Source organism: Staurois parvus, unplaced genomic scaffold (assembly GCF_062004578.1).
Source record: "Staurois parvus isolate SC_StPar_1 unplaced genomic scaffold, SC_StPar_1.0 ptg000155l, whole genome shotgun sequence".
NCBI lineage: Eukaryota > Metazoa > Chordata > Amphibia > Anura > Ranidae > Staurois > Staurois parvus.
The window spans coordinates 29,118,221-29,143,661 of NW_028317951.1; the positions used below are offsets into that span (position 1 = coordinate 29,118,221).

At 41.8% G+C, this 25,441-nt stretch overlaps 1 protein-coding gene and 4 non-coding genes across 6 annotated transcripts; all 5 read right to left on the reverse strand.

Moving 5' to 3' along the window:
* Window positions 1-8,427: 8,427 nt before the first annotated feature.
* Window positions 8,428-24,666, reverse strand: EIF4A2 (eukaryotic translation initiation factor 4A2). 2 transcript variants are annotated; one of them, XR_016312477.1, is made up of 12 exons: window positions 24,517-24,666; window positions 19,112-19,157; window positions 18,907-19,039; window positions 18,540-18,679; window positions 15,216-15,384; window positions 14,706-14,815; window positions 13,261-13,404; window positions 12,990-13,127; window positions 12,706-12,795; window positions 12,167-12,246; window positions 11,669-11,793; window positions 9,004-9,144 (listed from the first exon to the last, which is right to left on the reverse strand). XR_016312477.1 is itself a non-coding variant. In XM_089675592.1 (11 exons), exons 1-11 carry the CDS (start codon window positions 24,543-24,545, stop codon window positions 9,000-9,002), a joined length of 1,224 nt encoding a protein of 407 aa, XP_089531718.1. In that variant the 5' UTR covers window positions 24,546-24,665; the 3' UTR covers window positions 8,428-8,999. The 2 variants fall into 2 exon arrangements, 1 of the variants encoding a protein (XP_089531718.1); XM_089675592.1 differs by lacking the exon at window positions 11,669-11,793 and having other exon boundaries at window positions 8,428-9,144; window positions 24,517-24,665.
* On the reverse strand, window positions 11,866-11,996 carry LOC149463364 (small nucleolar RNA SNORA63). The gene has a single exon (XR_016312497.1). It is a non-coding gene; the product is annotated as a small nucleolar RNA SNORA63 (small nucleolar RNA).
* Window positions 12,847-12,970, reverse strand: LOC149463365 (small nucleolar RNA SNORA63). The gene has a single exon (XR_016312502.1). It is a non-coding gene; the product is annotated as a small nucleolar RNA SNORA63 (small nucleolar RNA).
* On the reverse strand, window positions 18,750-18,818 carry LOC149463366 (small nucleolar RNA SNORD2). Its single transcript, XR_016312499.1, has one exon. It is a non-coding gene; the product is annotated as a small nucleolar RNA SNORD2 (small nucleolar RNA).
* Window positions 19,233-19,301, reverse strand: LOC149463367 (small nucleolar RNA SNORD2). Its single transcript, XR_016312500.1, has one exon. It is a non-coding gene; the product is annotated as a small nucleolar RNA SNORD2 (small nucleolar RNA).
* Window positions 24,667-25,441: the final 775 nt, after the last annotated feature.

The following is a 25,441-nucleotide window of genomic DNA, read 5'->3' on the forward strand; positions in this document are numbered from 1 at the left end:
TCTTTGTTGCCTTGGCCATGTGTTTTGGGTCATTGTCATGCTGGAACACCCATCCACGACCCGTTATCAATGCCCTGGCTGAGGGAAGAAGGTTCTCACCAAAGATTTGACGGTACATCGCCCCGTCCATCATCCCTTTGATGCGGTGCAGTTGTTCTGTCCCCTTAGCAGAAAAACACCCCCAAAGCAGAATGTTTCCACCACCATGTTTGACAGTTGATGCCAAAGATCTTGATTTTGGTCTCATCTGACAACACTTTCAATCAGTCCTCTGCATCATTCAGATGTTCAGTGGCAAACTTCAGACGGGCCTAGACATCTGCTTTCTTGAGCATAGGGACCTTGCGGGCACTGCAGGATTTCAATCTTTGTCGGCATAGTTTACCAATTGTTTTTTTGGTGACTGTGGTCCCAGCTGCTTGGAGATCATTGACAGGATTCCCCCCGTGTAGTTCTGGGATGATTCCTCACTGTTCTCTTGATCATTGACACTCCACGAGGTGAGATTTTGCATGGTGCACCAGACCTAGGGAGACTGACAGTTGTTTTGTGTTTCTTCCATTGTGAATGATTGCACCAACTGTTGTCACCTTCTCACCAAGCTGCTTGGTGATAGTTTGGTAGCCCAGTCCAGCCTTGTGTAGGTCTACAATCTTGTCCCTGACATCCTTGGACATCTCTTTGGTCTTTGCCATGGTGGAGAGTTTGGAATCTGATCATTTTATTGCTCCTGTGGACAGGTGTCTTTTATACAGGTAACAAAATGAGATTAGCAGGCCTCCCTTTAAGAGACTGCTTCTAATCTCAGCTTGTTGCTTGTATGAAAGACACCTGGTAGCCAGGAATTATAGGGGATCAAATACTTATAAACATGCAAATCAGTGCATAATTTGTTAGACTTGCATTTCTTTTGAATCTTTTGTTGCTATTCTGTCTCTCAGAGTTACAATACACCTACCATTCGATTTTTAGACTGTTCATTTCTTTGTAAGTGGGCAAACATTCAAAATTAGCAGGGGATCAAATAGGTATTTCCTTCACTGTATCCTGTATTTGGTATCCCTGGGTTTGAAATATAATTCTGAATATTATTCTGCCAGTTGCTAGAATACCACCTGCACATATTGGAGGTTATTAATATTAGTGTAAAACTGTATTTGGGAATTGGTCGTAAACATAGTGGCTTCCCAGCACCCATCCCTTAAATCGGATTATTGGTCAGTTGGTCTCTTTCTATATCAAGGGGATGTAGACAAAGGACTGACAGGACTTGTGAAGACTGAGCTCTCGTTTAAGATCAGCCAAGGAACATCTTAATGGACTTAAGAGCCAAGGTAACATATTTGCTCGGACAATTGGACTCTGCTAAAACCAAGGACTTTGCAAGTATTCTACCTTCTTAACTCCTTTCTTTTATTTCTCTGTTGCTTTATTGTTCTCTTTATTTCTTTGTAACATCCTTTTCTGTAACGGTTTTAATTGTACCATTTGACCATTGCATTAATAAACCCTATTTTGAAAAGTGTTAAAATGATCTCTTAAGGCTTTTAATGCAAACTAAAGAATCCCTGTCTCTTGAAGAGTGCTACTGTATATAATAATCTTCTGGATATACCTGTCTGTGGTGACAACGTGTGTTACAAACATTTTGTTGTTCACGTTTGTTCTTGCTAACATTGTGAAGGCTTGATAGTCCAAAAACTATCTGGTGGCAGTTTGAAGGGTTAGGTGCGTAATCTAACCCAGTGACAATCGCTCTCAGGCTGCTGGTACATAGATTGTGGTCCTGCGAGCTGGAAAATCTTTGTGCAGAGTGCAGCTGAGAGTGGCATTATTACGCAAATTACAGCGCAATGTGAGATTGGCTAGTCCTTTGTCACGAGTTGGTGAGAAGGGCAGGGGTCGGGCATCACATTCGTCACAAGTATAACATGTTTGTTCTTTTAATAATTATAAATGTATACACACACACACTGTACAACTGCTTCAAGTCTGTTACCCTTTATGGTGATTACCATGCGTTTATCATATTTGGCACAGGTTGCTTGTTCAATTCTGTGTTGTCAGAACTTTAATAAAATATAGGGGTTAGTACAGACACATTTTTTTTTAGAACACTGGGCACTAAAATACATTTCAATCACAGCCAGTGGGCCAATGAAGACAGAGCGGGGGGCAGGGCCGAGCCACGCTGTGCGTGTGTATGGACACATAGAGCAGCATCTTATGAGTGAGCCTCCTCGGGTGCCCCCATAGCAAGCTGCTTTCTCTGGGGGCATTTGGCAAGAGGGAGGGGTCAGGAGCGCCGGCCAGGGACCCAAGAAGAGGAGGTTCAGGGCTGCTCTGTGCAAAACCACTACACAGAGCAGGTAAGTATGACATGTTTCTTATTTAACAAAAAAAAGACTGTCTTTGATATCACTTTAAGTCTTTCATTTGGCAGATATTCATTTTAGAGTGCCACAGTTGTTTGGTAGGCAAGTTACCCACTTGCCCTCCAGAAGATTTACCCGCCTTCCCGATCGGGCCATTTTTTGCTATTCAGTACTGCGCTATTTCAACCGGTAATTGCGTAGGCATGCAACCCTGTACCCAAATGAAATGTATGTTCTTTTTTTCCACACAGAGCTTTCTTTTGACGGTATTTGATCATCACTGGGTTTTTTGTGATATAAACAAAAAAAGACCAAACATTCTGAAAAAAAAGATATTTTCTACTTTTGGTTATATAAAAGAAAATATCCAATAATCTCGAAGTTAGTCATAACTTTAGGCAAAAATGTATTCTGCTACATGTGAAATAACACCCCAAAATACATTCTGCTACTTCAACCGAGTGAAGGGATACCACATATTAGAGACTTTTTGGCAACCTTATCCACATTTAGGCCCTCAAAATCCACTTCCTCACTACCTATCACAGTTTCGGTGGCTCTAAAATGCCAGGATAGTACAAACACCCCCCCCCCCCCAAATGACCCCTTTTTGGAAAGTAGACATCCCAAGGAATTTGATAAGAGGCATGGTGAGTATTTTGCAGATATTTTTGTCACGGTTTTGAACAAGAGAAAAAATACATTTTTGTTTTCTTTCTTCATTTTCCAAAAACTTTTGGCAACAAATGAGATCTGCCCCTTAGCAAATACCTTGGAGTGTCCAGTTTCCAAAAAGGGATCATTTGGGGGGGGGGGGGGGGGGGTTGCTTCTACTATCCTAGCATTTTAGGGCCAATATTATAAGCTTATGCCACATATCACCCCCTCTTCTAACAACTTGAACAAGAACAAGCCACTTTGCTTACATTAAAAACCAGTCTTTTTTGCTAGAAAATTAGTTTGAACCCCCAAACATTATACATATTTTTAAAATGGCCCTAGAGAATAAGATGGTGGGTGTTGCAATTTTTTTATATCACACAGTATTTGCGCAGGGGGGGGCAGGCGTGATTTAAAAACATTTTCTTATTTTTTATCACTTTTATTGTTATCACAGAGAATGTAAATGTCCCATGTGATAGCAATAGGCAATGAAGGGTACTCTTTACTGAGAAATCTGGGGTCTATTAGACTCTAGATCTCTCCTCTGTCCTTAAAGCATCTGATCACCCCAAGACTGGTGTGATCAGATGCATTCCCAATTTAATAATGGCACTGTTAATAGCCAGTGAAAAGGAAATGATGAAATGCTCTTAGCTTATGGTTTTTTAGACCAGAGAGCCTGCTGGCTGCCTTCTCGGATCCCGTGGGATGCGAGAGCCCAAGAAAACCATGGAAAGGGGGGGGGGGGCAAACTAGCCGCTAGGATTGCTTTTACATGAAAGCTGACCACTAGCTGAAAAAAACAATACAAGGATGATGCCTGTATCTGTCCAGTGATGTACCATTATGTTGCTGGTCCTTGTTGGGCATATGATGCATTGGGTCTGTGGACCAATATGACCGCAATTCATTCTTTTTTATAATGACCATGTTGAAGGTTAGGCCCAAAAAATTTTTAAATTCAGAAACTGTGATAGGTTTCCATGCGGACTGTCTGGCAAGAGCTGAATTTGGGTGGGCGGAGATGTATTGTTGTGCGTATAAATTGCTTTGGCCCACAATCGATACAAATCTGTGAAAAACCAGAGGAGGTGCTGGCAGTGAACGGGGCTGATCCTGCTAACACTGCATTTTGTGGACACTATACAAAGGAGGCACTAGTATAGTTATATTCATGATCATTATATTGATCCGTACAAACACTATAGTAGTAATGGTGATCAGTGACCTATAGTGTGAGCGCGATAGTCTGCGGGAAATCTAATGCTAGCTGACCCTGGCTTACAGCTTACAGACCTTGACATTATCTGATGTTGCTGGTGGCAGGAATGCAGTGATCAGTGAAAAATACTCTATACTGACACTGTACTAATGGCACTGGCTTGGTGACAGGGTGAGCAAAGGGTTAAATGTGCTAATCTAATGTATGCGTGTAAAATGTAGTGCTTTTACTTGGTGCGGTGTACTCTCTTCTCTACCTGGACCGACAGGGGGGCAGCGGGCACACCCTGAAATAGGAAGCGACATAATATTTTGTCGCTTTGCCCAGAGCCGCTGCTCGCCCACAAAATGCGGGTAAGCAGTCGTCAGGGAGTTTAAAAAAAACCCCTTAATTTTTTTTTTTTTTAATTCTCAATAATGGTATTTTTTTTTTTTAAATACTTTTATCAGAGTGGTACAATGTTACCATAGTAACACTGTACTACTCTGGGAGGGGTGATCAGGGATTTTTAATTTTTTTCAAATATTGCTCCTGCAATGCAAAGCTTGCTTTGAACTGTCATGAATGAGTTAAGTTCATGACAGGTAAAAAATAATAATGATGATCTGTGATTGGCTAGAGCTGGTCACATGGCCCCATGTATCATGTGAGAGCTGTGGGCCAATCACAGCTCACCAGGAAGAGAAGTAGAGCTGTTATGAAACAGATTGATTCATAACAGCTTTGCCAACATTGTGATAGCATAGCAATCACATGATCACCGGGTCCCATTCACCGGGATTTCATTCTGCTGTGTCCAGTGGACACAGAGGTCGTAGGTGCCCCCGTGTTAATACAGCCAGAGCCACATTAATACAGTCATACATCACTTTGCCTGTAGCTGCTGCTGGTCTGCAGTCTGTGGGCGGTCGGTTACTTTGCTTCCACATAAGGCCCTCATGCACACTGGATGTTTTGCTATCTCTCCCAGACGCCATGCCTCCTGGCAGCGGTGTTTTGGAAGAAAAAAGTTTGTAAGCGCATGTAACACATTAATCCATTTCATTGGCCAGAATAATGGATTAGCATGCAAGTGTTTTTTGCCAAAATGCTGCCGCTCCTGGACGAGCTGACAATTGTTTTTTTTTTCTTCCTCCTGCCTCTAAACTCTTCTAAACTTCTATGTGTGCTTAGACACATAGGCTAACATGCAGGGGCATTTCAAAGTAGAAAAAAAAAAAGCCAGACACCCCTAAGAGCAGCATCAAAAATGTCCAGTGTGTATGCCTAAGAGGGATGCCAGCTTCTGCTGCATTCAAGAGGTCAACGTCAAGAAAGCTGTATAAGGTACTGTATATACTTCTGCTGTTGTATGGAGTAAGCAAGCTGCCAAGTTTCAGCTTAAATCCAGTAAGGATTTTGATGGTATCTGTGACCATAGTCCAGAGTAGATTCCGTTTGGAGTATAACCAGAAGATGTGTGCCTTCATGCTGGTGTATCTGCTTTTTAAAACAATATCATGCTTACCTATTAGCTGCATAACCCAGTTTGAAGTTAGTAAAGTCATTGTTGTTTGGTGAGCTCAAATAAAACTGTTCCTAGTTACTGTGATTCCTTTTCTGTCACTTCATAGCATAGGTTTTAAAGTACTGATGGGCCCTTCTTTTTTTCACCTTCCTTAATTTAGTCCACCCAGTATTAAAAGGCAGTGTTGGGTGGAGGGCAATACATGTAGGCTACAGTAATCTTCACTGTATAAGCAGTAACAGTGTAAAAATGTACACTGTCACTGAGCTACTCAGATGACAGAATCTAAGAAAGAAAAAATTTTTTTTAATGCATACTGTTCAGTCAGTTAAGCACATCCTTCCTTCATGGCAGATTCATGTAGCATTCTGCCATGTTAAGATGGCCTTGGCCAGAAATGCTAAAGGTCTTTTTCAGAAAGATCTCAGCAGAATAAAGCATTGAGACATGGATGGGCAAAATGTGCTTGAATATTAATCACTTGCCCTCTGGAAGATTTAAACATCCCCTGTAATAATTATCCACAATAGAGACATGGAAGCTTTGAAAGCAATCTTGTTTTTCACCTCTTAAAATGGAATTTGTAGCTGTAATGGACTTCTAAAGAGCCTCTTATCAATAAAACACAAATAGAAGCCAGCTGCAGAGCTGTAAACCACTAGTCTTGGCAGGATGTCTATTTAGCAGACACTTCCCTCTGCCCTATTGTAAAACTAACTCAGGCAGCTGTCACACCTGACCTGTTAGGCCATTAGAGCTAGGAATGCAGAGCGTGCCATAAAATGTCTATTCCCCATGTAACAATTTATAAAATTCAACAGGAACTGGGCACAATATTTGGTATAAAATGATCTATCCAAATATATACCTAACAAGGTTCTACATGACTGTTAGCACATAAGAAAGCAGTCTCTTCCCTCCTGGGAAACAAAGGTACACAGTGTTTGTTATCCCTGGGTTTGACATACAATTATGAATATTAATCTGCCAGTTGCTAGAATACCACCGGCATGTATTAGAAGTTTAGTATGACACTGTAGTTGAGACTGTCATAAACTTTGTGACCTAGAACCCATCCCCTAACTGGGTGATTGGTCAGTTCTCAGGCAACACCCCTTAATCATAGAAAAGGGGTGATAGGCCTGGTGAAGGGAGCTCTTGTTTAACAAGAATCAAAAAAACATTTTAAAAAACGGCCAAGGCAACATTTTTGCTCAGACCATTGGACTTTGCAAGTATTCTGCTTACTTAAAATATTTACAGAAAAAGATGTTAAAGAACTCTTATTTCTGTTGCTTTATTGTTAAGTGCACCATTTTTTATAAACCCTATTTTTGAAAAGTGTTGAAACTGTAAACTAAAGAATCCCTGTCTCTTGCAGTGCTACTGTATGTAATCCTCTGATATGTGCTGCAGATGCTTATACTAAAATCAGTGTTCTTGCTGGGAGGAGTTTCCTCCTCTGTAAATAGGTGGTGGGGCTGTGTGAAGGGTTATTTGCACAATTAACCTAACCCAGAACTGCTCTCAGGCTGCTGGCATAGATTGTGGTCCCACGAGCTGGAAAATCTTCGTGCAGGGCACAGCTGAGTGGCATTGTTATGCAAGTGACAGCACAGTGAGATTGTCTAGTCCTTTGGTCACACGTTGGTGAGAAGGTCAGGGGCTGCGTTCCGTCCCCCCTACCTTTTTGGCCAGGCCATTTTTTTTTCACCATGTGGTGTTGCACTACTAGGTACAGTGTTGCATGACTTAAAACTGTTAAACAAATATGCACAAAAAAGCTGTCATTTGATCATCTCTGGGTTTATTATATAAAAAGACAATCTAGAAAAAAAAAATTAAAAATCAGTGCTATAAAAACATTAAGAAAATCAAACCTTAAATTTTGGCTAAAGTATTTTCTGCTACATCTTTTAAAAACAGACCAATATGTTAACGGTTTGTGTGAATAAGTATATAGATTGGTTTATATGAAAGGTATAGCATCAAATTATGGCTATGTACTGAAATTGTGACTCTAGTAATGGCAGCAATCAGCAACTTCTAACAGGACTGCAATAGTGCCACAGCCAATTTGACAATGATGCATTGTCAGTGGCAGCTACCACCCGTTATGCACTGTCACAGTACTAATGACACTGAGCAAGAAGGGGTTACACATTTAGGGCAATGAAAGGGGTTAAATGTGCTTAAGTGCACGTATCATGTGCTGCTTTTACTGGATATCTAGTTTTCATTCCTCAGCTGGGAATGAGAAAAAAAAAAATCAACTAGATCTTCTGTCACTGAACACAGCTGTGTTCTGAGAGACCGAGCCAATTGCCAGCAGATCACTGGCTGCGACCTGGTGATTGGCATGTACTGACTAATCGAAGCTGTGCATGCACATGCCCTGCCCTCTACCCAGAAATGCAGAACCCCATATATACACACAATTCTGTGGAGCAGCCACCTTGTAAGCAGTAAAGCTACATAGGCCAGTCAGCAAGTGGTTAAAGCAATTTGTTTGCAGTATTTAGATGCAGTTTAGTTCTTTGTTAACTGTCAATATACACTTTTGTACTGCATGCAGCCACTTTTCTATAGCCTAAATAGAATCTGAAACCTTGAGTTTAGCAGACAAACTGCCCAAAAATGTGTACAGGAAATACAGGGAGTAAAATGTACTATTTATTAAACATTGAAAGTCATGTGCAATGTGGCAACTTTACATTTAAGCCAGACAACAGATCGTTGGGGTTCAGGGTCAAGCACAAATGCACTTACCTTACTGAATAAATATTAAATCAAAGCTATAGGCTTTTTAATTTAGTAAATTCTACATCTGTAATGTACAATAAATGTGTATATGCTAATTTAACATAATTGGCTGATTTTATACAGCACTTATATCTTTTAGTCCATAAGTAAATTATTAAATGATAAAGAACATCAAACACAACCACTTCTAAATATCTAGGAAATAAATGTCTAACACAAAAAAGTAAAGACCCCATTGCTTTACAACCCACCCCAACAGTCTAAACTCTGGAAAGAGGATAAGCCCACAGCTTCTCTTCCAGAGAAGGCGACTACTGTCGCTTTGCTTATCAAAAAATCTGGAATTCTGATCCGTTATGAGCATTGAGACAAGATTCAATATATTTCCAAAGAAAAGCACAAATGCGCGTCGTGATTTGCCTATTCAGCAACAGCGAGTACGGCATTCAAAAAAATCTCATCCCATGGATCAAATAAGATCAGCCACATTCATTGGCATCTCCTCCACAGTAGTATTGTAGAAAGTCTCGATATCACGAAGTATTCTTTTATCCTCTTCTGTAACAAAGTTAATTGCCACGCCTTTTCTACCAAAGCGACCTCCACGTCCAATCCTGCAAGAAAGCAAAAATCACTTTGTTCATGTGTTCCAAGCAAAGGGAGGTGTTACAATTACTAAAGCATTTAAAAACATGACAACCCAAGGAGAAGCCACCAAGCATAGTGCGCTAAATACAGCCTGGATTTTCTAGAATCTGGGCTCAGAAGTAGAATAGGGATATGACCAAAAAATCCCCCAATAAAAACACTTAGTTTCCAGATTTCACCCTCTTCCCATCAGCCACATGCATATGCAGCCTCCTGGCAAGGAGAGGCTGCATATAGGCATACCCAAAAAAACAACTGTGCCGAGCGTGCAAACTGTGCTCCAAGCAGCCAATGGAAAGCTCCTGATCACTACCTTATTGGGAGCTTTCCGATCATCTGAGTGCCAATCACAGTGGTCACATCAAACCCTGCCCTACCTCCAAGCATCTAAAAGCCCTTTAAGGGCTGGAAGGTGCCAGTGTCAAGTAGTTGTGTACATGTAAAACCATTAAAAAAAAAACACACATTTAACAAGGCCAGATATTCATTTCACTTATCTACATTAATGTATAGTATTCAACCAATTTCACAAGCAGAGTGATCTGAAAAGGCAAAAATACATTTCCTGGCAATTTAAAGCAGACTGCTGTCTGACTGCCCTTTTTTGCCCTGTTTACCTGACAGGTGGTATATGCACATTTCAGATACTCACCCATCCAGTGGACCCAGCGTTGTCCCACATCACCATGTTCCCTCCAACAGGCTCAGCAGGCAGGCTATTTGATGCACTGATAGGCCCGCCCTCCTTTCCTTTATGGAAGGCCAAGCCTTCTGGGATATGGGACATGCATATCCCAGGAGGCACATCAGGCAGTGTGTGCACCATTCATTCACTTAAGGCAAATGACATGCATGGGGAGGCAGGGCCAGACTTAGAAAAAAAGGTTAAAAAAAAAAAAAAAAAAAAAAAAAAAAAACCATGATCCGTCTACAGAATGGGAGGAGCAACATGCTGAAAAGGGTGAAGGTTGAAAGAAGCTTGCATAATATGCAGTCACCCACTTTTCTGTTCTACATCGATAGCAGGGGTGGGCAATAGCTGTTGCTGAGCAAGTCCCAATGAACGTGCCACTGGAATCATGCTTGCAACTTTCAACGCCTCATGGGACATGTAGTACAACAGCTGAGGGACAGTTTGCCTACCCCTGATCTATAGGACAGTAGTCCAGCCATGTATGTAATAGGCAACTGAACAAACATTTTCCAGTGTCCTTGAAAGCAATTCAAAACTGCAGGTAAAACCTAGGGCAGATAAAACCTAGGGCAAAGACAGCAGTTCAAGACAAGGATCTGCTGAAAATGCACCTGATCCAGATTACAGGCTAGGAAGCCAAGGTAGAAAGTATGGATGTCTTGATCCCCCTGCACTGCAGGCTGGATCAAATTCATTCAAAAGTCACTTTTCACCCTGGTTCAAACTGTTGCAGTCCACATGGTTTCTGCAAAAAAAGGCACATGCACCTTTTTAAAAAGGAAACAGCCAGATAAAGTAAATTGCCTTTGACCAGGAAATTTTTCAATGGCACCTGCACTGTAGGCCAAGATGTGTGGGGGTGCCATTCCAAATGAATGGCAGCCTTGCACATCTTGTAAGCAGTGCTATATGGCTGCAGGTATAGATGTAATTCCTGTACCTGCAACCAGCCTGCACAGTGAACCAGGGTTTACATTTCGCAAAGATGCTAGATCTTCAACATGCAAACTTTTGTGACTTAGCCTGGGTCAATAGCCACCTTTAGTGTTGAAAATCCATTTTTCAGGAAAACCTCAAACTTAAATTTGCTAGGAATACACACCCAGTGTTATGGTACAAAACTCAACTATACCATTCTAAAAAATACAAACAGCAAGTCTTAGAGCAGATATTACCCCCCCAGCAGTCTTTTTGCCAAACTGAGGTCCAACATTTAACACCGTGCCTAATTTTATAGCACATACAATATCCAGTGTATTTTCCTTCTGCTCAGAACCACAACTGAGAAGTATTCCCACCACCCAAAAGCCACCAATGCCCAATTTTTTGGCTACATTTTCTTAAACAAAAATCAAAGTGTCCTCTAAGGTTTGAAAAGATGCCGTTACTACCAACAGTGCATGCACACTCAAAATACTCTGCCACTTGAAATCAATAAGTTCCCCATTCACAACACTGGAACGATTGATAATTTTTAGCATGTTAACCCCATCAGTCCACATCTGCTCCCCCAGCACTGCTGCAGGGAAAGCCTTACACAATCTGACAGCCAGACTTCAGAGTCTAATCTCAGGGCTTTTTCTATAGTAGGTTTGAAACTGCATGTGCAAAGCACCACATATACTACATTACTTTTATTAGTATAGTGTGTGCCTGCATTGTTTGAGTAGTAACAGATTGATGTACATAATCTGAAAATGTAGGTATGTAACAGCAGAAAGCCAAAGCATTAATATCCAGTCAACCAAGTTCCCCAACTGTTGTATCTTGACAACAGAAAGATATAAAGACATTACCTTTACAAGTACAAGTCCTTGTTCCACGACCAGATGTGTGTTTTCTCTGGTCAAGAGAAATACACACCAGTTCCACAGGCCATTCTCTGCTGCGTCCGGGAGCAAAACGGTACTCTGCTCCTTAACTATTTAAACATAAAATCTTTGTAAAGATTGCCTGTGGAATTAACTACATGCCATATTAATATAGACAAAACCTGTTTGAGACCAAGCGTCCCTGTCGGCTGTATTTGTTCCAGAACAGACAGGGATAGTAGGAAGCAATTTATTATTTGCAGGGGGAACGACAGAACAGCACTTCACAGCTATACTGTAACTTAACCTGCCTTAATTACTTTGCTTGTTCTTAAGGGTAGAAAGTGCTTTGGCATTCAAAATCTTGCTGCATTTGCTGAATGTCATCTGACAGCTATGAGGAATATTCTTAACTACTAAACTTAAGGAAAAAGGAGATTAACATTTTTCTTGCATTTTAGCATACAAGTACTGTATACAGACCTGTGAATGTAATTTTCACGATTGGTGGGTAGGTCATAATTTATCACCAGTGAAACCTGCTGCACATCTATGCCTCGTGCCTAGAGTAAAAAAGGAAATTAAAGCTCAATCATTTGCAGATTTGACTAAAATTAAAGTTTTGGCTCTGGCCAACAAAATTCCGTAATTGGTAGTCTGATGTTCTACATAGCTGAGACTACGATTAAAATAAATAGACTTTGGAACACAGTGGGCATGGATTCCAAGTTAGGGAAACTTTCCTATTCTGTAAAGAAAATTTATCCCACTTAAGAAAAGTTTAACAGTTTGGAGACAAAACACCTTGCTACATTGGCAGAGGGAAAGTAACTTAGCAACATCTAGATAAAAGTTTGTCAGCCACAGTATAGTGGTGAAGAACAACTGTGTAATTCACTGTGGAATATGGCTCTTTATATCCCAAAGAACATCACTGCTAGGTACAAGAAACCATCACAGAATATACAAGTCTTTGGATTAACACCCCCCCCCCTCCCTTTTTCAGCCCAAGACACCCTTACCAGCAAATCAGTAGTGATCAATACTCGACTAGAGCCAGACCTGAACTCCCTCATAATGACATCTCGCTCCTTCTGGTCCATATCACCATGCTGGAAAATTAAGGGAGTGCATTAATAACCTCTTGCACAGAATTGCAATAGCTGTTTGAGACCAAGCGTCCCTGCCTGCCACACTGAACAGTCAGGGATAGTAGGAAACAGTTTTATTTCAGCAGGGGGAACGACAACACAGCACTACACTGCCATATTGTAACTTATCCTGCTTTTTAGAAGCTGAAACTTACCAGAGCAGATACAGTGAAATCTCTTGCATGCATTTTTTCCGTTAACCAGTCAACTTTTCTTCTAGTATTAAGAAAAATTACAGCCTGTGTAATAGTCAGTGTCTCATACAGGTCACAGAGAGTGTCCAATTTCCATTCCTAAAGAAAAAAGTAACTATTGATATTTGGATATGCATCAGCATGCAAACTCCACTTCCTAAATTTTGCAAGTAGGTCACAGAACATAAAGGCCAGCAAAGACAGTGTACAAAGCTGGTACTTCTGTTCTTACCTCTCTTTCAACATTAATATAGAACTGCTTAATACCCTCCAAAGTCAGTTCCTCCTTTTTCACCAGAATACGAATTGGATCCCTCATGAACTTTTTGGTCACTTCCAGCACATCTGTAGGCATTGTGGCAGATAAGAGGACAACCTAAACAAAAAAAAAACAAAAAAAAAAAAGGCAGCATTAACGCCAAAAACTATGCTTTAATGAAAGTTCTATAAAACCACTTTCTGCAACCAACATGGCAAAATAGGAACCTAGAAATATGTTTAGACTGTCTGAAACTAACTCCAAGACCCAAAACATTTGCCTTGTACCAATATTCATTTTGCAAGCACCAAGTGGTAACCATGTTGACAATCATGTTAGACCCTCAGACTAAACATCCACTTTGCGCCAGAATTATTTTAGGTTCGCTGCAAGTACTGACCTAACACATGAAAAACGTATACTTTCAGAACTAAAAAAATCGCTTGCACACTGAAGCTTTACTGCTACACTGCAGGCCAGCTGTGCAAAATTTACACAGGCTTTTCTGGGTAGGGGGTACGCGTCTGCCTATGCAGTCACTGGCTCCCTGACATGCCAAGGACCAGGACCCACTGAGCAGAGCTAGTGACAGGCAATATTCTGTGTTGGTAAAAAACACAGATCTAACAGTGGGATGTGCTGGTTTTTGTCTCCCTGCAAAGCAGGAAGACAAACTGTCACACATCCCCAAGTAAAACAGTACACGTCAGTTAGGCACAGCTAACACTGACTGCCCCAGATGTCAACACAGTTCCTGCCTAGTGGCAGTAGGTCAGTGCATTTTTTTTTTTTTAGCACTTATCACTATTGGGAGTCAATGGTCATGTCAGCCAGTGTCAGAATCCTCACTGTATTATCAGTCCTGCGACAGTTACTGCCATTAGTATAAAACAAAAACCCCCCACACATTTGTAAATGCTGTAACTCATGTAAACCAATATACACTTATTTGGATTTTTATTCAAAGACCTAAACCTGAATACAGTTTGGCCTGAATGAAAAAATTAGGTATGTTTTATAACAAAAAGTACAGTAAATATTTGCTTCAAAATGTTTGATCACCACTGGGTTTTTTAATTTGCACTATAGACTAAAAGACATAACAAAAAGAATGCTCTATTTGTGTGTACACACATTTATACCATGTTTCAGTGTTACATGACCAAGCAATTGTCAGTTAAAGTATCAGTGTATAGCCAAAAATTGCCTGGTCATGAAGGGGGGCGGTGGTAAATCTCCAAGAAGGCAAATGGTTAAAGTGTACAGAAGGTCTTTGCTATATTCCCATGCTGCTGTTAATTGAACATGCAAAAGGCACATTTTGCAAAAAGTTTACCTTGCCTGCAAATATACAAAGCTGCACCACTGATGTTATTCGAGCTTCAGTTACAAGAATAAATGCTATCTGATTGAGTTACCTGAATATTTGTGCTTAGCTTCTGAAAGATTTCATAAATTTGATCCTTAAACCCACGGCTCAACATTTCATCTGCTTCATCTAAGACAAACATCTTTATCCATTTAGGAGCTGAAACAGACCAGAATGAGCAGGGATGAAGCGAGATTTAATATAGAATATGCAGAAAGAATAGCTGCTATGATGCCTAGCTGATAATCTAGTTGTATACCACCTCTTCCAGGCACAAGATTTAATCCATACATTTACAAAGTTTTATGTGGACAGAATTCTTGATTTGAACCATCATGTCAGCTCAAGTGAACTACTGGGCACAACCACATGAGACGCAAGTGTTTTAACTTTCATGTCAGCTGCTTCGGTCAGTACCTGCTGGTCACTTTATCAAAGTTTTAGGATGCAAATCTAGAGAGTGTTTACAGCTTCATTGTTCTGTACACAGAACAGAATCTGCACTGGTATGAGTAAGCCAAACCCCACATACTGACATTTCAGTAGCAACACTACTTACATAGATAGCGTCGATTCAGCATATCAAACACTCGCCCAGGAGTCCCAACCACTATGTGAGGTGCTTCTGCTTGAAGCTTCTGCATTTCATTACGGACATTTGTACCTCCGATACAAGCATGGCACGTTGCACCCATATAGTCACCCAAGGCCAAAATAACCTTTTGAATCTGATGGACGAAGAAAAAGAAAACATTTTAAATTCACACAGTGATGTGAACGCAAACTGCAATGCTAGCTTTAAATTATTCACCCTGTCCACAACACTTCAAAATAAAAGACTGCTGCATTACAGATTCAAATTAGGAGCCATAGCCAGTAAAGTGCTTATGCTATATGTTTAAAACATGCACTTTTTAAAATTGAGGAAAAAAACAAAACGAAAAACATTTGAGAAATTTGACAGTCCTGCCTAGCGAAGCAGTTCTAATGCTGCCAATTTAGGCAACATGAGAACCAAAAAACACTTTTTCCTGTTAAACTAGCAATATGCAGCAATAAAGCCATTTGGAAGTGTGTGGAAAAAAATTCAAGTCTAAGGACTCCCAACTGTCATGCAGCACTTGTATCTTAGAATTACAATTAAATTTCTTATGCATGAATAACACAGGCCATTCTTAGCAACTTGCCAGAAGAGTGTCTTAAACAGAATGCTAGAACGCGTATTTATCTGGCATCATTTTTCTACAGGGGGGTTAATGCCAAGAGAATGTACACCATTTTTCTATAGATTGTTTACAGCCCCAGTTGGTATTCCCAAACTGAAATGTTCAGTTTATTGCCCAAGTTGACAGGCTTAATTTTGGACTTGCTTTTTAAGTCTGACTTCTGTTATGTGAAGCCCTACAGTTCCTGCCTCATCTCAGGAACATGCAACGGACAACCCTAGTTGAAAGGAATGCAAGAAACCACTAGTCTGCCCAAAGTTAGGCAGTTATGGAAGTAAAGACTTGAGACCTGACCCTCCCAAGCTGAAGAGAGTCAAATAGCACTGCTAGCCAAACTTGGGAGCATTAAAACTTGTTAAGTTATTGCCTCCAAAAAGGAATATAACTGACAGTGCAAGATGGAAAGAATGTTAGCGTCACAGGTGCAGGTGATGAATATGTCACTGAGGGCCCCCCCCCCCCCCCAGTGCAAAAGACTTACTCTGGTCTGTTGAGTGGTTATTGCAATAGAAAATGGCCTGCTCTGCAAAAACACCCAATATATGGCCATTTCCATAGGCATTACTTTTATAAGACCACATGCCATTTTGTAAAAAAAAAAATTTTTTTGACCGGCAGCTATTCAGGGGTAAGCAGTTTCAGACATCTAAGTGCCCTAAAGTTAGACATAAAAGGGAGTTTGTATTTTATTTTAAAAACACACCAGTAGGTGATCATTTTGCAGCACTTACTACAAGCCACTAACTGTGCTTGCACAAATAGGGGTGGTTTTAAGAATGCGGTTCCTGCAGTTCCAAGAAAACCATGACTTCTCCATCCCATATGCATACTGCCACACCAGAACTACCAGCTCACCAGTGTCCATGCATGAAGTCACTGGATAGCCCGTTTCAGCAGCATGAAAAACATGCTTCATATGGCAGAGGTAAATAGGTTATTAAAAGGACAATCCCACTTTTGGTGAAAATTGTCCAGCAACTCACTGCCCTCAGTGGAAGCAATATGCACATCCTGCACAGTGACGATAAATCTGTCCAGCGTCGCATGGTCTTTTTGGAAAACCTGGCTGCATCCAGCTCCTGCTACCCATATGCACTGCTTGCTCTATTCCCTGTATGAGCACAATCCCAGCTGTAAAAGCAAGGGACCTTAGCAGTAGGTGTTAAATGGCTTTTTAGCTCTGAGCAGGTCTGCAGGCTAGATATAGGCCTTCACTGACTGAAAATTCATGGGTTACATCTAAATGTGTAAAGCTATTCTTCCTCATTTCAAAGATTAACCTTGAGGTCCTGATTAGGACCATCACTTGGTTTAATTTTTCTGTCACAACAGGAAACCTTTCAATGTCAAGACTTGTTCCTGAGACAGTTCCAAGGGGGCATTTACCAAACTTGGATATTTGGTATCACTGTTTTATCTACAGAACAGGAGTGAAGGAAGTCTCTTGAATAGGGCAGATTACAAATGTACCCGAAGAGTTTTACCCCATTCCCTACACTAGAAAAGTGAAAAGTCCCAGCCTTAGAATAAGTGACTACTAAACGCAAGGTTGCCTTTTACCCATCTACAGCATTATCCAACTAAAATGCTGCAAGAGGCTATCTGCACACTTTGTATAGTAGCAAATCCCTATTTAGTTACTTCTGGTATAGTGTGACAGGTTTAGGTTGTGAAAGCTCCCATTTGTTGAGATGTGGGAAGTTTAATTTTCAATTTGTCAAAGGCATAAACAAGCAACTTGTAATCTCCAGAGTACATGAGCATAGAGGCTTGTGTCAGCTTGCCAAGTGTTCAAAAAAATTCTCATACAGCAGAACACACTTAAGTGGACTGCAAACATGGTCTCAAATTGCAATCATTGCAAATATTAATGTATTAGAGATTTGCCAAGTGGGGATGCTGAGCACTTCACCCAATTGCTTTACATATTTATACTGTTCTCACAAGTACTCTGGGTATCACAAAAATGACCTCCACACATGTATGAAAGACCAATACTAGGGTCATTTTACCACTGTAAAAGTCTTTGCTATACAAAAAAAGAAAAAAATGAACTACGGGGATTAACCAACAATTTCCAACCAGGTTCTGTTGTAAACTATGGTTCATTAAACCTAGTACAACAGCTTGGGTTGCCCAGTGCAATCCATTTTTCAGTCATTAAGAACTGTTCTTGATATGCATGAATTCTATTTAGTTCACAATTCTTATTACACAGGACTTGTATAGTGCCGACAGTTTGCTCAGCGCTTTACATTATGGAGGGAGACAGTACAATTACTGAACTGGGAGCTGAATGAATCACACTTTTGCCAGAAAATGCCTGAATTACTGAATGCACAAGTGAAGCATGAAAATACATACATTTGCTTTAACAAGCAGTCAGCTCAGGTTATAAGCTTGTGAACATGAAATAAAGCATTTAACATTGTGACATGCATGCCAGCAGTAGCCGCAGAGATTGTGTACTGCACTTTTCATATTGCACAGCTGCATATTCTAAATATTGCACATCCTTAACTACACATTATAAAAAGGTATAAGCAGTCTGCAAAACTGTTAGACGTAAGGTGCTTTAGAGAGCCACCAAGTTGGTTTTACAGTTGTGCAAACTGAAAATTGAGCAGCACGCACATTTGTAACTACCCTCTCAATACCTGTTGAGCCAGTTCTCTTGTTGGAGCCAATACTAGAGCTTGGGTCTCCTTGAGATCAATCTCCAGCTGCTGCAGGATGGAAATAGCAAATGTGGCTGTCTTGCCAGTACCTGACTGAGCTTGGGCAATCACATCATACCCTAAAAAAAGTAGGATACACATTTACTGTTCCCACATTTTACTTGGGTATGTGACCAAGACAAATAAAACAAGTGATCAGAAACAAATTTTCTCTCCATTTCAGGTCAGTCCCGAAAGATGGTTACCATCATTTCACTTGTAAACATTAACAGAATATAAATTTTAACCCTATACAGCCCATCTAATGATTGCTATTGTCAATTTTAACAGACTAAGTTAGACCAACCTTTAATGCAGGGGATGATTGCTCTTTGTTGGATAGCAGAAGGTTTTTCAAAACCATAAGCATAAATTCCTCTTAGAAGAGATTCTTTGAGATTCATATCATCGAAATTGTCAACAATCTCATTCCAGTTACTCTGCAATAAGAGAAAGTCTTATATTCTGTATGCCAAGAATAAAGTAAGGAAAGCAACTTGCATCATACCAACCTCAATGACACCATCGGGGTCCATTCCATCTGGGCCGCCATGGTCTCTACAGCAAAAGAAATGGCATTCAGTTAATATCTACAATAGTCTGAGCATTTGGCTACTATATTTTTACATCTACAAGTGATCAGTAGAGTACATTTTCTCCATTCCAGGTCAGTCCCGAAAGATGGTAAACATCATTTCACTTGTTGATTTGTAACGTGAATGCAATGATCTAATCCTTGATATCCAAAATATGATTGTGACGGATGTGCTGCCCTGACCAATATTTGATCTAGAACAGTGGTTTGCAAGTACCTTTAGCAGGTCAGATTTCCTTCAACTTGCATAGGTGCTCTTAAATAAACATTAAAGTGGTTCTCAAGACAGGTTTTTGACCTTAATGCATTCTATGCATCAAGGTAAAAAGCCTTCTGCATGTAGTGCCCAGAACCCCATTCTTACCTGTGCCCAATCTCAATCCAGCAATATGCTTGAGAGCAAAGGCTCCGGAGCGTGCACACAAGTGCCCCCCAAAGCAAGAGTCTTGCTATGGGGGCACTTGGTGCATGGGGGGTTAGGAGCCAGGAGTGCGAGAAGTGAAGATCAGAGCTGCTCTGTACAAAGCCATTGCACCAAGCAAGTATGACATGTCATTCTAAACATAATTTTCTTTAACAATTTGGCATGGTATTTGTGACTGTTTTGGCTATGGAAAAATCCAAAAACATGGGCTGTTAGGGCTGCTGAAACCCTGATTGAACATTAGACACCTTGGCACCACAGGCTACATCACTGCTCTTTAGTACATTTGGAACATTGTTAAAAATGACTGGTCTTCTGCTTTACAGTACACAAGTCAGTCAGAAAAAGCACGTCTGTCCTAACTGCTGTATGCATAAAAAGTTGCCTATTCACATGGCATCCAAAAGACCGGGTCATTCCCCCTAGGACATCATTTGGTTGGGGTGGCCACTAAAGCACAGTATTGCATATGCCCTTCAGAGAAAACTCTGAATGGCTCAAGCCACAATGAAAGAATTTTGGAAAAAAATCCCCCCCCCCCCCCCTTCACCACTACTTTACACTACACAGCCAGATAGCACTTACAGCATTACTACACAAGCACCATCCAGGGTGGTAATGACTAGCCCCAGCAATGACTTTGCAGTGCTCAGGTGCTCTACTCCCAGAAAGCTGTAAACTCTGGACAGCCATGGATAAATTGTGGGGACAGAGTGATGTTGATGCTTCTGTTTACACAAAACCTAGATAGTTTATCTGCAAGTATGGCTATCAAATAAAACCAACTTTTCACTAAAGGCTCATACAATGCTGTGAAAAACACGGTCATCAGTAACTCTGCTATGAAAGCAGGTGTATTTCCTTCTACGAGCCCATGCTCACAACGGGGTAAAGATTAGTAAACTTGTGTTGAGCTGCCAGATTGTTTTTAGAGGTTTTGCTCTAATCATCTCTATGGTATTGGAAACTGGAAGCGTTTGAGCATTTCATCACTTCTGGTTTCGCAGTTGTAAAACCTTTGAGTTTGGAAAAAAAAAAAAAAAAAACCCCATCGGATCATACTGAAGTTTTTAAGGGCAGAGGAGAGATCTGGAGTCTAATAGACCCAAGATCTCTCAGTAAAAAAGTACCTGTCACTACCTATCACTATCACAGGGCATATTCATATTCCCTGTAATAAAAGTGATTAGAAAAAAAATTTAAAGCGGCATTGGAAAAATGTTTTTAAAAGCTCATGCACAAAGAGCGCACATGCCAGTCCCGCATGTGCATAAAAAGCAATTGTCTCACACGAGGCATCATCGCAAACGTCAGATTGAGGGCAGTAATTCTACATCTGAGCAATGGAAAGTGGTAACCTATAAAGTCTTTGAATGGGTCATCCGTGGATATTAAAGTTTACGTTTGTCCCCATTGCACAAGCACATGTTCGGTAAATTATAGGATGTTACATCGAGTAAATACCAAACAATTCAGCATTATATTGTCTGTGCATAAAAATTAAAAAGCTTTTTTCCAAAAAAGTTGCATTTGAAAAACAGCTGCACAAATACCGCAAGATAAATTGCAACACCCACTATTTTATTCTCTATGGCCTCCACATTAAAAAAAAAAAACCCATCATGTTTGGGGGTTCCAAGTAATTGCCTAGCAAAAAATACTGATCTTTACATTTAAACACACCCCCAACGGCCCTATAGCAGAAATATTGCTATAGGGCGTCACAGGTGCGCAAAACATATGTGATTTTGCATTTCTGGGTAGGGAGCACACGAGCCCTACCCGCAACCCCATTAGCGGTCACAGCTGTCAATCACCAGGTCCTGGCCAGTGATCGCCCGCTGGCGATTACCGAAGAACTGTTTTTGTTTACCAACAGTTCTCTACCCTGTCAGCTCGGGCACACTACTTTGGACAACTGTGCACAGCCATCCAAAGCAGTGTGCTTACAGTGAAGCACACTGCCATGTGTCCCTAGTAAAAACACTCACTGCAGAGTTAACCCTTTGATTGCCCCTCATGTTAACCCCTTCCTGCCCAGTGCCATTAATAGTGTCAGTGCTTTTTTTAGCACTGATCACTGTTAAACCCCCCCCCCCCCCCCCCCGGTGTCAGAATGCCCGCCGCAGTACCATTATAAGTCGCTGATCGCCACCATTACTAGTACAAAAAAAAATAAATTAAATATCCCAACATATATACTGCCATAACGATCACATAAACCCAAATTATACGTAATGGGATTTTTTTTTTTTTTTTAGAAGACATGTAGCAGAATACATTTTGGACTAAATCTGATGAAATTTGTTTCACTTTTTTTTACTGGACGTTTAATAGCAGTCAAAAATTTCTCAAAATTGTCGGTCTTTTTTTATAGTGCAAAACATAAAAAAAACGCACGGCGATCAAATACCACCGCAAGAAAGCTCAATTCTTGGGGGGGGCCGCGACGTAAATTTTATTTGGGTGCAGCGCAGCATGACTGCACAACTGTAAGTTTAAGTAACGCAACACTAATGCAAACACAAGCTGCTGTATTTTCACATGGCCATGTACCATGAAGCAGCTGCCAAACAATCAAGAGGTACCACTGCCAAGGACACAAATGTCAAGTATACAGTCTGACATGGGTATATACCACATGCATAACAGCATGTGCCATCCTCTCCCAACAATGGAATGACTCAATATTTGGTTCTGATATAACCATGCCTGAAACTACTAAAGATGAAATGAAAGTCACTCCTGCAACTCTGCTATGCAGCAGTTATTTGGTAAGGTTTTTCTACAGGATCACTCGCCTGAAAGCTAGGTACACATTCTTTGATAAAAATGAGACATCCATAGATTTTAAGACCCCTTGCACCTCATCACAGTGGCTTACTGTACAGCAATAGGCTCCCAGTTCAAATCCAAGTCATGAAGGCATGGAGTTTGCCTCCTCTTCCTGTTCTCATGTTGATTTTCTCTAGGTCAGTGGTGAACAAACTGAGGCCTTCTAGCTGTTGCAGAACTGCAAGTCCCATTATGCCTCTGAGTCATGTTTAAAACCAATCTTGCAATGCCTCATGGGACATGCAGTTGAACAGCTGGAAGGCTGCAGTTTACCCACCCTTGCTCTGGGTACACCAGTTTCCCCTCAACTGCAAAAACATGCTGTGAGGTTAAAGTGGAACTAAGGGGTTAATACTTGCCTTTCCAAGGTTATACTTACCTGCTCTGTACAATAGTTTTGCACAGAGTAGCCCTGATCCTCCTCTTAGGTATCCCACTGACACTCCAGGCTCCTTTTCTCCCAATGCCCCCACAGCAACACGATTGAAATGTGAGTGCTCTCAAGACCTGCATGTCCATAAAACATGGATCACCCCCCAGGCTTTGATTGATGGTCATGAAAGCCAATAGCTTCTGCTGCTGTATCTCAGCCAATGAGGAGGCAGAGACCCAGGAGAGCAGCCGTTCACATGCACATTGCTGAATCACTATTGGGCTCGGTAAGTACAACAGGAGAGTTGCACAGTGAAGGTAAAAACCTTCAGAACCACTTTCAGTTCTGCCTTAAGCAACCCTTGCATATACCCAAGTCAGATAGGGACTGTATATTGTAAGCTCAGTGGCAAGGGACTGATATGAATGCACAGTATGTACAGTGATTAGACTAGGTTCACATCTATGCCAGTAAGACATGTGTGCAAAAACATACTTTCCTAACAAGTACAGTAACCTGCCACCCCCAAACAGATGGGGCTTTATTGACACCCCTGTGCATCCACAAATGTACACCAAAACCACATGGTGACAGCACATGGTTCAGTGTGGCACATTTTGGAGAGATGGCTTTTCTGTCTCTCACATGTAGGGTAGCCCATTAAAATGAATGCCCCACGCATTGGAACACAATGGAAATGAGCACTCAGTTGCACCGGTCATGATTCCAGCACAACTGCCAATGCTCTATAAACCCCCTGTAATAAAAGGGCTTAACTCTACTGAACAGGAGCCATCATTTGCTGTAGGTTCCCTCCTCCAGGGTTCCGGCAAAGGTTTCTAGGGGTTCCACCAAAGGTTGCTAGGGGTCCCCTTAACAATGACCAATTTCTGCCTGACAACTTCCCACTGACACCACATATCTAGTTAGCCATCTATAAGGGGGCAATGCTTCCTAATGTCCACAAGTGTAAGGAGCAATCTTCCCAGTGCCCTTCTCCCTAATGAATTGCAGATATACTGGAGTCATCTTCAGCAGGGGTTCACCGAGACTGGCCATGTCAAAGGCTCCTGTAGACATGGCCATCCTGGAATGGCAGCCTCGTGTCCCATGCCGTGAATGCCCCCCCATGGTGTAGTGAGCGGTGATCGCTGCACGCAGAGGTCCCCCAGTCATCTCAGACATTGGTAACACGAGCCATCAGTCCACAATTAGAGATGAGCCCATACTCCACAGAACACCCCCCTCTCCGCCATGTTGTGCCAAAAGCATCTGCTCCCCTCCCACCCTGCGGCGCGGACGGCTCCGGTCTCCTCCCCCGGCCCTCCAGAAGTCTCTCGCTGGCTCTGGGCTCGGGTGGTGACCCAGGCCGTGCACAGTTCTATACAATGGCGGGACACTGTATTGATATCCTTTCAGCACCACTGTGCAGGAAGGTCCTCCATCTATTCCATGTGTTAGAGAACCTGAAAGCTTCCCCACGGCAGGCGCACTACAAGTCCCAGCAGCGTGCTCTAGGAACAAGCCTCGCCCTTTCCCTACATGGCCCAGTCCCCGTTACCTAACCCGGCCAGGCCTCGCCACCTGTGAGGAGCCAAGCCTGGCTTATAGCACCACTCCGCCACAACACTGCTCCCGAGGGGCTCCAGTCACGGCCCACCGAGCTCTCCGGACAGCGGCGGGGAAATACCTGGAATAGTCCGCAGAGCCACCAGACATGTTCCACACCACGTTTCAAAGCTCAACTGAAAAGGCAGAGCTAAGGTGGCACCCGCCATTTATACGGCCGGAACTACATTTCTGAACGGCGCAAGGATCCCGAGCCGACAATGGAAAGCTTTTCCCGTTCTTCTCCACACGTCGACTTCAAGTAACACACGCCGAAGAACAGAAATGCCGAAAAGATGAACGGAATAGCGGTCCGTCCCCTCAGAATACAAGCCTTTTCCCGGGAGGGAAGCACTAGTTTATCACGGCACTCTTCTCACTGGCGGAAAGATATTGCAGCAAATAGTGAGTGGGTTATAGGTCTCTAGGCTGTACGGGGTTTCTTACCCCAGCCCATGGTTGAAAAGCCACGCCTTACTTGCGGCCGGGACTTTGATTGACGTGAGTGGCGGTGACATCATGGACAAGTTAGCCCAGTCAGTGCACGAGAATTGCTGGAAGGGGGGAAAGTGGTGTTTGTCTTCAGGGAAGCAGAAACTCGAATGTGCAAAAGTTCGTTTATTTCAGTAATGCAACTTAAAAGGTGAAACTAATATATGAGATAGACTCATTACATGGAAAGCAAGATAGTTCAAGCTGTGATTTGTCACCTGCTGGAAAATGAAGTCAGCATCCCCATAAAGCTCGTCTGCAGAAGGAAGCATGAAGTGCTCCAAAATCTCCTGGTAGACGGCTGTGTTGACCCTGGACTTAATGAAGCACAGTGGACCAACACCAGCAGATGACATGGCTCCCCAAATCAACACAGACTGTGGAAACTTCACACTGGACTTCAAGCATCTTTCAGTGTGTGCCTCTCCATTCTTCCTCCATACTCTGGGTCCTTGGTTTCCAAATGAGATGCAAAAGTGGCTCTCATCAGAAAAGAGGACTTTGGACCACTGAGC

Excerpts from the sequence above, each read along its gene's own strand:
- EIF4A2 (XM_089675592.1), bottom strand. The coding sequence starts at position 24,545 with ATGTCTGGTGGCTCTGCGGACTATTCCAG. Across the intron at positions 15,385-18,539 it reads CAAGAGAACTGGCTCAACAG|ATTCAAAAGGTTATTTTGGC; the intron begins GTATTGAGAGGG and ends TTCGTCCATCAG. Across the intron at positions 13,128-13,260 it reads ATATTAATGTTGAAAGAGAG|GAATGGAAATTGGACACTCT; the intron begins GTAAGAACAGAA and ends TTTTTTCTTTAG.